This window comes from Mastacembelus armatus, chromosome 23 (genome assembly GCF_900324485.2).
Source record: "Mastacembelus armatus chromosome 23, fMasArm1.2, whole genome shotgun sequence".
NCBI lineage: Eukaryota > Metazoa > Chordata > Actinopteri > Synbranchiformes > Mastacembelidae > Mastacembelus > Mastacembelus armatus.
In genome coordinates this window covers 10,380,025-10,393,031 of record NC_046655.1, presented here as the reverse complement: position 1 = coordinate 10,393,031, position 13,007 = coordinate 10,380,025, and the positions used below count along the sequence as shown (strand labels likewise).

Genomic DNA, 13,007 nt, shown 5'->3' with positions numbered 1-13,007 from the left:
TGGAGGTAGTCTGAATTTTCAGGAGAACGAAACTGGGGGCGCGCGGACACCACTTTAGGACTGGGATGAAGCGGGACACCGGGCGGGGACGGGGCCCGCATGATCCCTCAAAATCCGCAGGCTGCAATGATGGTGGTGATGCACCGAGAGCAGAGCTTCGGATTCCTGCAGAGCCCGACTCAATGCACCATAACCCCGCAACCGAGCGTGAGCCGCTGCTGCTGGGATAGACGCTGCTGCTTCCCTCCATCAGAACCTCTTCTACACAAAGCTGGATTTCCAGGCCAATGCTTGAATCTGACCACTGGGTAACAGGCTCCATTCATACTCCACCCAGTCTGCGGGATGAGACGAGCATTTGCAGGGGACAGAGAGGCCAGCTTTGAACCGAACCTGCGTTTTACTGCACCGGCTCCGTTGTGCATGCACCGGTTGTTTTGAGCCGTGTTAAGAGGAGGAGATAAGAGGAGAAAAGATGTTATTGCGATGCTGCCGGAGCAAGCTGTCGGTGTGGGCCGCTCTGTGCGTGCTGGTGCTCTGCTGGTTTTACATTTTCCCCGTCTACAGGCTCCCCCGCGATAAAGACATAGTAGAAGAAGTGCTGAGGCAGGGGGAGGCATGGCAGAAGAATCAGACGGGCATCGATCTATACAGGTTCGTCTCATACTCACATTTCTCTCCACTGATGCAAAGCAGTGTTTCCCAAAGTGCGGGTGCCCTTAAGTGGGCTCCTGGAGGGCCATTAAATTACAAAATCCAGGAAAGGTAGTGGAAGAAAACCCCTTTTTGTTTGTGCTTTTACCCTAAACCAACATTAGAGCATCTTAAAAGGAAATAATTCAATCCTCACATTAAAAAGTTGTTGTCTGCCTGGTGGAGTGGCTGTGAGCTCCTTTGTCTGTAGTCCTGTCTGTGAACATATGGGCAGCATGTCATCATTATGGTGACTGTAACTGATACACAATGGATGGAAATGTACAATGATGCAAATTGATTCAATGTTTGCAAAAATGATCAATATTAAATCTCCAAAAACAGGTTTTAAATCTCTAATCATCTTCATAAGACATTCAACAGTTATTACAGAAGAACCACAGGCATCATAAACATGTGACAGGCACTTTATAGGTTTTTTTTTATTGAAGCAAATCAGATGGACGTGTCATTTACACTATGGCAGTCTTACATGTTATTCCAGTGAGAGTCTATACAGGCTGATCTCCTGGGACAAAGCTAATTACAACACAGAGAAAGTGTCACCTGCAGAACACTGGACAGGGCTACCTGGGGGATGTGATGCTCGGGTTGATGTGGTTTTTCATGTTCCTGAGCTATAAAGACCTGTGTTTGGACAGGTTTTCTCCAGTGGATTCTTTGGAGCATGTTAGTGAATGTTCAAATCCGTGCAACTCGAGTACAATATTTATATAAATAACCTGCCATGTGTACTACACAGTGGTCCCTGTGGAAAGGCTATCTGTTGGCCTCTTGCTAGAATTGCAGCTGTCCTGGTTGATTCAATTTGTGTCAAACTGTCCCCCGATCACCTCAGCCCAGACCTATCGTTTACTTTGCACAGGAAGTTGCTGACTGACTGCTGCAATCCACCGAGGATGTTTGCAGTGACCAAGGAAAACTCACCACTGGGCAAAGTGCTGTGGTACGACGGCGAGCTTTACCACTCGCACACTGTCAACAACGAAACCTACTCACTTTTTGTGCAGGTAGGAAGGAGAGTAATAACCAGTATGAAGAAAATGTCTCGTGATTCTTTTATTCTTTTGCCACAAGCTTTCTGCAGTCGGTGTAACACATAGCAGATGACTTTGAGATAGGAAGCTTTGTTTTTGAAATGTAACCATGACCAGATGATGGAATCTGATTTTTCTACCACTTAGCGCAACATGACACTGTTGTGGGGACTCTGGGTTTTCATGTGGATGCTTGTTGATCCATAATGGGGGCAGGGAGGGGCCAGTTGGGCAGGCAGACACCACTTAAAGAAGAGAGGATTACCAGTATAGTATTGTCACTCTGTGGGCCAGGTAGTCAATATAAAGCTGTGCAGATGTGAGAGGAGGAACTGGTTAGAACAAGACACCCTTAAAAATTCTGCAAACATCAGTCAGTCAGGAATAAAAGACACAGCACAAAGCATTCTTTCATTTTTATTTCTTCCTCCTTTTGATGTGCATCTTTTACTTTTGCTTTTGCTTTAAAGGCCCGTACAAAAAAAGAGCAAAGCGTGAAAATGCACCTTCTATTTGTGCCTATGTACAAGTGTCTGTGTCCAGATAAGGGCTGCTGGGCTGTTTTTACATGAATTTAAGCCTGTGTGTGAGTGTGTGCATGCATCTGGATGAGGGTGGTTATATGTGTTTGTGCCTGGAAACAGTGTAAGTGCTGTTGCCATGGTTTTTATGTCCAGGGGCGGTACATCTCACTAATAATCAAGGTTGGTCCCCTGTTACCGATGCTTCAGGTTTGGAGTCTAATATCCTGGTTGGTAAATGTGATGAATATCTGACCCTAATTTGCAGGCTTGAGCTGTGCATGTTCATTCATGAAGGATGGGGGAGGTGAGGGTGAATGAAAAGAGAAACGAAGAGAGAATGGCTGAGCCAGACCACATGGGTCTGTGTGCATGGAAGTACAATAGCTTTAAACACTGAGGTGAATGTAAATTTTGCATTTGTATGTCTAAAGTAGAATTTACGCTTCTTTTTTATGCAGAATATATAGATTCATCCAAATTACTGTTTGCACAGTTAGTTTATTCACTGAGCAGTCGAGCAGGAAAATGAATATATTATTGTGATGATTTCGTCATTTGGGGATATTTTTATATTTAATTGGTGAAACTGATTAACAGATTTAATTATCAATAGATAGATAGATAGATAGATAGAAAGATAATGGGGAAAAAATTACTTGTAGCCCTAATCAGTTTTTTCCCTAAAATATTTATTTACATGTGGTTTTAAGATATTTCAAAGCCTTGGTGAAAAACATATTATTGCTAAATTCCACAGTGGATAAGGAAGAAAATATTGTGGACAATTAACAGAATATTTATAGGACAAAAAAACCTTAAACCTTATTTTATGGAGCAGTTATTCTTGGCTATGTGAGGTAGTCACAGTCACAACATGTTGCACAACTTAGTGCTTTTGCTACTCTGACTGTAACCTTTGCATAGCCTACTTCCTGTAGTGCGGTTCCACTTCCTCTCCAAGCCTGTACTGTGACTAGTTATACTGTTCCCTAAAAGGAAGATAACTGGTAGTTAGCCCAGCTCGACAGTGTTCAGACCCATGCACATAAATACTCTCAACTACCAGTGCTGTGATTGCAGGTCTGTACACAGGCAACCAACAATGCTACACCAAGCTGGCAACAGCTACAGTATCTGGGCATCTGCCACCGAATGTGCCAATTAGGGCTTTGACTCTTAATTGCTGGTTAGTTCAATAGCCCAAACAGAGCATCTATACATAGAACTTACTGAATTGGGTTCCTATAATCTTATCAACTGTTCCCGTCACATATTTCCCCTTTAAGTTGGCCTCTGACAGCTACACGCATGGACAAGACAAAGTTTATGCTGGTAACAAGAACTAGAAGGATCTAATTTTACTGCTTAAAATGTTTGTAGATTATTATATCATATTTCTGTTCATTGGTACATTGAAGAGGTTCTCAAACATCACCTTGGGCTTTTTGGGAAATTGTAATGGGTATTTTTCACCATCTGCTGAGTTTCTTTTTAAATAGAATTGTGTATATGAAACCAGACCGAATTCTGTAGAAACCATGTGCAACCATAATAAATTTCCCCTCTCAAGTTTTAGTCAAACTTGCCTGCTCCACTTTTTAGTAGGGTATTGTCCTCCTCTGACTCAACTGTCTTTCACAGTCAAAAGAGACCCTAAGCCAAGGAGGTGTGTGTGTGTGTGTGTGTGTGTGTGTGTGTGTGTGTGTGTGTGTGTGTGTGTGTGTGTGTGTGTGTGTGTGCGCGCGCGCGTGTGCGTGCGTGCGTGCGTGCGTGCGTGCGTGTGTGTGTGTGCGTGCTTGAGTGTGTGCCCTTCCAGGGGAATAATGACCACAATTGTTTCCGCCGTCTCGCTTAATCCATGCCTCTGACTTAAATGCAGCCAAGGCAAAAAGAAAGGACATTTTTGGCCCTAGTCACATAAAGCCTGGTATTTCACTGTCCTCTGCAGCTGTAATACTGTCCTATATAAGGCCTTAATTTAGAAGATGATAGGCCTGCTAGACTGCAAGTAATGAACAAAGGTGGTGAAACAGTCTGCTAAAAATAACAGCTAAATGGTTAACACCCAGCCCTCACAGTTCACAGTTCAACATTAATGCAAACCTAACCCAAGCGTCTCTTTTGAAAACTACAGATTAAAAAATGACCACATTTGGAGCATGACACGTGGTGTGGAGAGTGTACTTGATTTCATCTGTCATTGTGGAAATAAAAAAAAAAAAAGTTGAACCACAGTGTGAGCACAAACCGAGTGCACAGACTAAAGAAGAAAATGGCCCATATTTGATTATAATGAAGGACTAGCAGAAAATATAACAATGTTAGAAAGTATGCCCATTTATTTCTATGACAAATAATGTGAGGATTTAGCTCAAAGTTCACATCTATTGAATTGTTTTTGGTCCGATGGGAGTTGGGTTAGAGTAATGTAATTTTAGTTTTCATCCTGTCTTAAGATTTATTTGCATTATGTCTGCTTGCTGTTTTGGGCAATACATCATTTCACTACTCATAGACTAGACTGTGTTCCAGGAGCATGTGCCAAAAACAGACTCTGATTCATCAGATGTACAGTATGACCTTGCAGTGGTTTTGTTCACCTCCGCACTTCATGTCTCCTTTGCTGGTTTGTCCATAAGCACACAAGACCATGAGGGGAAATTAGCAGCACGCTGAGATTTAAGGCCTAAGTTGAGAGACAATTCAGATCTGTTTTTGTGCAAATGTGGAAGTGACTTTACTTGTCTATGTCCGGGTGCTTGTGTCTGTGCATGATCTAACAAAGCTGCATGTCGTCCCCTGCCCAGGACAACCCTCTGCAGCTGCCCCTGAAGAAGTGTGCGGTAGTGGGTAACGGCGGCATCCTCCGACGCAGCAAATGCGGACGGGACATTGACCAGGCCAACTTCATCATGCGGTGAGACATAAGGGAGTTTTTGGGTTTGTGAGTCTGCATAAATATTACTGCTTCACTGCTCCTCCAAATATGAAATCAGCCATATCCAAGAGAGCTGCCAGACAGCCATCAGTGATAATGAGAGCTGGTGTCAACTACAGTCAAGCGAGGAAAGATGGGGACAGAAAAATGGGTCACAACGAGGGCAAGAGATCAGAGAAGTTGGGCATGAGTTAGCCCAACAGGCTATGATGAGAGAGCAAGCAAAGATGAACAAAAAGCCATAAAGCAGAATAAAACCCATCTAGTTGCTCATTAAAATAACTAACCAGATCTTGGATTTAAAAAGCATGGGGTGATAATTTGGGATTTTTGGTGGAATCATTTTAAATCTTAGACAAATTCTCCCATTTTCCTCTTGTCATTCATATTGTTGACTCAGGTTAGACATGGTGGAATAGTTTTAAGTTTGAATCTACAATGGACTGTTTCAGCAGTCTCATTTAAAAACCAGCCAGTCCTCGTTATCGTACATGTAACTTGGCAGTGTTAGGCCCCATCAACTCCTTCATCAATAGCAGCAGTTGTATAGTTGTCCTGCGGGTTGCCAAATGTGAATCGCCGGCCAAACAGATAAAAGTGACTGACGTTTAAAAAAAAAAAAAAAAATCAATCTGTAACCCATGAGAGAATGACAAAATGGATAGTAAAGTGGTTACTGAGCTGAAGCTTAATTAGAGTAAAAAAGAAAATTATGGTATGTAAAATATGTTATTTTAACTAGTCACTACAGATCTTCAGGGGGAACATGCCACTCCAGTTTTTAGTATTTTAAAATTTGGAACCTTTCTGCCCATTTTTGGCAAATCAAAAAATTGTGCACCTACTTCTCAGTACGTTGTTCTCCTTTTAATGTGTCTATTGTCGTTGCTTCTGTAGTTTTTCACAAATAATCAAATTAACAAATTAATTGAACAAATCTAAACTGGAAATAAACAGTATCCTTTGTGTATACAATGTGTTTGAATAGCTTTTATAAATGACTACCATTTTCAGTACAGTGTATCAGTGTGAAATGCAATACATGTTGTGTGTTTCGTTCATTTAGATGTAACCTTCCACCCCTCTCAAAGGAATATGTGGAGGATGTGGGCACCAGAACACACCTGGTTACAGCCAACCCCAGCATCATTGAGAAGAGGTACGTCTATTATCAAATAAACCATAGTGCCCATGTATCACTTGTGCAGAGATGCTACTAACTTATAGAACATGTAAATGTACAGAGTACGTTTGAGCATCCTAACACAGATAGATGGGAAGATCTAATGGGTAATGTGGAATCAGTCTGAGAGATGTACTGTGAGATATTGATTTTCAAGAAATAAGCATTAAACTTTGTATAGTTTGAAAGCAGAGCTTACAAATACGTTTTCCGGATGGCATAAATGGAAACTGAAATATGTATTAGGGATGGTAAGTATTTGTTTAGCACCTGTCAACAACAAGGCCACTCAAAGTCTTTTACATAGAATGACAGTAAGATATAAATGAAATAGACATAAACAGGCTTCAAAAAGAGGAAAGCAAATTAAATGAAATACAGTAAAAAGGACATGCAAGCTATTTTTTTCCTTATACTTTATGCATGTTTGTTCTAAACACTCAAATATCAATTTTACACTTAATTTAATACTGAAAGGTACTCATAGTTCCTGCGCCACAATTTGAAGTTTAACCTGCAGTCTGTCGCTCCGTTTTTGTTGCTCAGATTTCAGAATCTTCTGTGGTCGAGAAAAGCTTTTGTAGACAGTATGAAGGTGTATGGCTCCAGCTACATCTACATGCCAGCCTTCTCCATGAAGCCTGGCACTGACCCATCACTGCGGACGTATTACGCCCTGGCTGACACTTCCTCCAACCTCACGATGCTCTTTGCCAACCCGGAATTCTTAGCCACTGTGGGGAAATTCTGGAAAGCCCGCGGTGTGCATGGCAAACGCCTCTCCACTGGCCTCTTCCTGGTCAGCTTGGCTTTGGGGCTGTGCGAGGAAGTGACGGCCTACGGCTTCTGGCCGTTTTCAGTCGGCCTGGACGAGCAGCCGGTCAGCCACCATTACTACGATAACGTTCTGCCCTATAAATGGTTCCATGCGATGCCTGAGGAGTTTGTCCAGCTTTGGCACCTGCACAAAAGCGGCACATTGCGAATGAAGCTGGGACCCTGCCCCCCTCAGGGAGGAGGGACTTAAAGTGCTTTGAGGAGTGAATTGAAAAAGTCAGTTAAAGTTCAGCTGGTTACAGGAAAAAAAATGATGTCACTTGGGTTGTGAAGCGGCAGGAGGTCGTCGGCATTATAAATGGGTGCACACCCTCTGAGGAACCTCGGCACTGCATTGGTGGCCATACACAGTCCTGCTGTCCCCACCCCCAGCTAATCCCTAATTATCATAAGAATGACCTCCACCCAGACCAGCAGCATCAGGGACTGAATGACACATGCAGGCATACACACACACACACACACACACACAGTGTTAAATAATCACACATTTCCACCCCTGCCATATCTCTAGCTCTTATTTCTGAAACTGTGTGTGCGTGAATGTGTGTTTCTTATAGAAGGTGTCAGCTGGGACTTATAAAGGTGAAAGTGTTTCTTGTTGGATGGGTGGGAGATTTTTTTCTTTTTTTTTTTTGTATGTTGACTACTGTTTCTGACTGACATATGGGGCAGCTGGACTAACCCCCTCTGGGTCTTTGTTAAGCAGACAGAAGGAGAGGAGGAGGAGGAGTGGGAAATCATAAAATGCACTGAAAGACTGGTGAAATGCAAGGAAGCATTATTGTATTTCAGTCCTCATACCTAGTTAATTGAAAAGGACTGAAATATAATGGAGAGAAAAAACATGGCAGCGGGGGAAAGCGAGTGAAAGCTGGCTGGTGTGTATGTGAAAGGCTTTTTCTCAACCTAACCCAATCTTAAATCTATTTTACCATGTTTTGCCCTGATTTATCAACATCACACCATGAAAACACACCTTATCAATGTATATTTGATTGGTATAAAATTTTGAATAATTTGGTTACTATACAATAAGCATCTGTCTAAACCAATAGAAATGCAGTTCTTTGATTAGATTTTAAAATGGGAAAATATATCCGATATTTAAATGATTCAACCAAAAGTCCCCAAATATCACCCCCCTACTTTTTAAATCCAAGATCTAGTCACACGTTTTATTAAACCACCAACTTCATGCCTTTCTGTTAATCTGTTAATCATAACTTCTTACAGCTCATGCCTTACCTCTTTCCTTTCTTGCCCTCGCTGTGACCCATTTTTCTTTCTCCATCTTTCTCATCCTTGTGCTCTCAAGTGGCGAGACACTGATATAGGCGTAGTGACAGAAAAAGAACTTTAGGACTCAGATGTCACAAAGTGGAAATGTAATGGGTGACTCTTTTCTTTAGATGCTGGACAACTTAATAGGGTAAATTATAATTTATTCATGCAGCTATTGTTGTTATCATTTTCTATCAGAGTAGAGGAAGAATTGAGCTTCTGTCCTATGCTCCTTTTTTTAATTATGTTTTTTTTTGGGTGGGCGCAAGGGGAAAAAATGACTTGCTCATGTACAAGCTAACATGACAGGTGTTTTTCGTACTTGCAGTACACTGGGAAACAATGTACTTTAATAGTTCTTTTTTTCTTAAAAATGCTATGTAAGAGATAAATGTGACTGTGCCATATTGTCAGTACTGCAAAAAAGGATGACCTGGACCTGGAAGTGCAGAATATGGCGATAGGTTAGTGCTTTATGTTTTTATCCAGTCCTCGTCTGTCAGACTGAACGAGATCCGGTGCCTTTTAGATGCATCAAGGCAAAAAGAATCATTTAAATGGATATTTCTGTTTCTGATCATTATCTTTTAATGTATTTTACTTGGCTGTATTTGGCTCTGTGGATGAAAAGACAATGTGTGGCATATTAGTGACCCCCCAAAATTACATAAAAGTAATTTAAAGTATGCTACATACAGTTGGACCAAATTAGTGAGGTCTAATAATTTCCAGTCTGATTGTGCATGTGGCTGTTTGAGACTGGGAACTGAACTTGCTGTAAACTTCTTAGACCAATTTATTTTTCCTTATTGTGATATTTTCATATTTGCACCTTTATTTTGTCTCTGCTGTCCAGTATTGTGAATGAATGAGATGTGTTATTGTGAGCAGTTTTAAGTAAGCATGATGATTTATAAATGTGTATGTGCTTTTGGTACACACAGGTTTTTATCTGATTTTCTTTATGTTTGATTCGTGCCCTCAGTCCAAATAAGAACCACAGTAAAGCTGAGATATCTTATCAAAAGGGAGATGAATATGTGGTATTAATAATGATCAGTTCAATTAGCAGTTAGTTTTAGATTTCTGAGCATTCATTAAAGTGGACTTTTTCAAGAGCTCTTTATGAATGTCAGTGATCACAGGTCTAAACAAACTGCAGAGCCCGCAGAGTCACTTACATTCAGCTGTGGAGTCAGTATTTAAAACGCTTGACCGGTGACCACCTGCATTTTTAACCTCGATCCACTGTGGAAAGACATGTAAGACCAACATCTTTTCCATCGCCATGATGGTGATTTTTCTTTTTACATTCCAATCACAGGTTTCATATCATATGGCTGAACACTAACGTATTCTGCAGTTTTATGACCATGCCTTGTGTTTTCTGTTTTATCACAAACTGCTGAGAAAATATACAGGAATAGTTTTGGAGATGCACTAATTTGTTGCTTTCTTGTCAGGAACTAGATGAGAAAATCAATACCGCTCATGTTTGTTCATTGAAAATAAAGAGCGGTATCAATCCATTTGAGCTCCATTTTGCTCTTCAGTGTGTGTGGACCAAAACAAAGCATGGAGCGCACACAGTCACAGTGTTTCCATCCATTTCCATTCCCGCCTGAGACCGACTGGTGTCATTTATCAAGCCACAGTGTGTATGGTTGCAGGGTGAACCAATTGGTTAGAAACTGGTCACCGTAATGTCACATGTTTGATCCCTGTAACAGCCATACAGTGTCCTTGAGCAAGACACTCCATTCCTCAGTGATTACAATGTGAAGCCTGCCACTGTCTGCGGCAGACGACTGTAGCTTCTTTTAACTCTCCTGATGATGGTGTTCTTCTACAGTTCGTTCCTGTTACGTGCAGGTTGTTCATGCCGATGTTCGCGGGTCTCACATCTGAGACTCTGGGTTCAGAGTTTTTCTCAAAAGTTTTTCTCTTTTGTCTTCACCTACACGGCGTCAGGACATGCTGTATCAGAAATTACATGACAAATGTAATTTTAAAAAAGTGGGTCAGATAGTAAATGCAAATATATTTTAGAATTAGTTTTAATTGGATGGAACTGCTGAATGTCTATGCAGAAAACAAAATGAAAGCACTATGTGAAGAATTTTTATCTTGTTAACAGATAAGTATTATTCTGATTTATTTTTGTCTGTAAAAAAAAAAAATAGACAATCCAAGTGAGCCCATTATCCCAGTGTCCCATGATCCAATTACAATACTGTATTTCTCCTACCAATACTACTAGTACTACTACTACTTACTACTACTACTACTACTACTACTACTACTATTACTACTACTGGGAATGCCAAAGTCAGGAATTTTTAAATTCTTCACATAGTGACTTAAACATTAAATTCTTAGACAGTTAAATGTTAAGTATAATTAAAGTTGAACTATTCTGATAAAATAATATTTTAATTGTGTCCATGCAGTAAAGTAGTTTAAAACAAATACAAATAATCATTTGTAAAGACTGTTTGACCCATTTTTTGGATACCAGTCCAGAGGGCTCAACTTTCCTAATTATTTAGATATTTGATGTTGTGCCAAGTTTGGTTATTTTAGAAAAAAAAAGGATGTAAATGTGCTTTATTTGCCTTGACTGAATTTGTTACTAAATAAATAAATTTAAAAAAAAACTTTTTAAAGGTTCTGCTGTTTGCAGCGCTCCGACTGTCACCTCCTCTGCTCATTCAAGTCGTGTGATGTGAATGAACCTGCCTGAGCATGTTAAAAATGAATCAGAACTGCAGTTCAAAGTGGACTAACCTGACTGTATGGATCACCTGGGCCAAACTGTGGAGGATAAATAGAAAAACGAAACTGATTACAACACGCGTATCCACACACAGGACAAACACTGGTATCCAATAAATGAAGGAAAATTTGAAATATGTTTTCAACTGTGTGGTTTTTGTTACTAGTGACAGATACAGCTGTGTGACATGCACTCATGGTTCACCCCATTTTTGAGTGTTAAGTCCAATTTTATAGCTACATGTATGTGTGAAACCTCATATGTACCGTTACACAGTATTTTTCTGTTTTTCCAGGCTTTTCATACCATTTCCCGTTTCCTGTTTTCATTTGTGTGGGTGTGCAGGAATCTTGCTGCCTCCCTGTCTGCATGGCCTGTTTTCTGGGCCATGAAATTTTAAAGATGTGTCAGCAAAAGTGGCACAGCTGTCTTCTAGGCCCCTGTTCCCTGTTGGACTGTTTAGCTTCACATGCGCTGAATTTATGATCAAGGTCCTAATTTGTCAGGCATGGAGAGATAGCTAAGAGGATGGAGAATATTAACGATGAATGATAAGGATGAGAGTTTTCTTGTACATGTATGTCTGTGTGTTTGCATGCTATAGGGGTATGCATTCATTGTAAATAGACAGTTACACATTTAGGAAATCCTACTATTTTTAGCCATGCTAGCAGCACAGCTGTATGGATGTCAGAGTTAGTCTGTCAGCTGGTCTGCAACTTGGATCGTCTATGATTAAATGAACTGCAATGGAATTCTGGACGTCCCAGAGAATGAATTTAATGTGGCTTGTGGAAAATGGCCTTGCATATCACTTATGCTATAAAATATCTTAAGAGACACTTGGATTGATTGAATGGGTTGGCACAAAATGATGTAAAGACATGTATAGTCCTCAGAGTGGGGATGAAAGACATTTGCACTTTTAAATGCTGATACCTATTAGAAGGACCTGCTTTAAAATTTCTAATGATGAGTAATAGCTATGGTGACCTCTTCTTACCTGTACCACCACCACCAGGTCAACATGTCAATCTGTCAAATGTGATTTATGATCAAGTATCTGCAAAACTGACATTCCCATAAACCTCAGCTGTGCTAAGTGCTGTATAGCTAACGCTAGGCTAACAATCTAATCTAAGATGATTAATATCTGGGCTACGAGTGGCGACCAGACAGTGAACTAAATATTATTTTGGATGGGCAGATCACCTCCTTAGGCTATAATGAAAGACTAAGACATACAGAGTGACTGTCTGGCTTCTTTTATTTGCTTGTGGTACTGCTGATGCAGCTGACTGTCTGTCTTTAGGGTCATCTTTCATTTAATATAATACAGAACCCCATCAGGACATTTTTTAGAAATTCATTAGAGGGTATCTGCATCCTTGCCAGCAGATGTTCTACTTTAAAAGGGCATTCCTTGTACAGTACATGTCTGTTTATCAACGTTTACTATGCTGCAGGTAGCACTGATAAAAACTGTTGGTGCATTCTTTAACATAGCTTAGGTATGAAGTGTGGAGGAGAGTCGAGGCTTTCGCTGTTGAGGAGAATGGATTTCTTCATTTAGAAAAACCAGGTGCAAGTTGGAAATTTATTTAGTTTTGCTACTCTATTGAGTCAACCAGGTGTCTGGTAGCTAGAAAAAAAAAAGTATGAAATACAGTATGACTACTGATCACAGCACCATCGAGAAAAAGCACTGGACAAC

At 40.6% G+C, this 13,007-nt stretch overlaps 1 protein-coding gene across 1 annotated transcript; it reads left to right on the top strand.

The window, feature by feature from the left end:
- st8sia1 (ST8 alpha-N-acetyl-neuraminide alpha-2,8-sialyltransferase 1) lies at positions 1-11,319 on the top strand. Its single transcript, XM_026326781.1, has 5 exons — positions 1-654; positions 1,580-1,724; positions 5,083-5,192; positions 6,280-6,372; positions 6,943-11,319. The coding sequence occupies exons 1-5, from the start codon at positions 476-478 to the stop codon at positions 7,421-7,423; spliced, it is 1,008 nt and encodes a 335-aa protein (XP_026182566.1). The 5' UTR covers positions 1-475; the 3' UTR covers positions 7,424-11,319.
- The last annotated feature ends 1,688 nt before the right edge of the window (positions 11,320-13,007 follow it).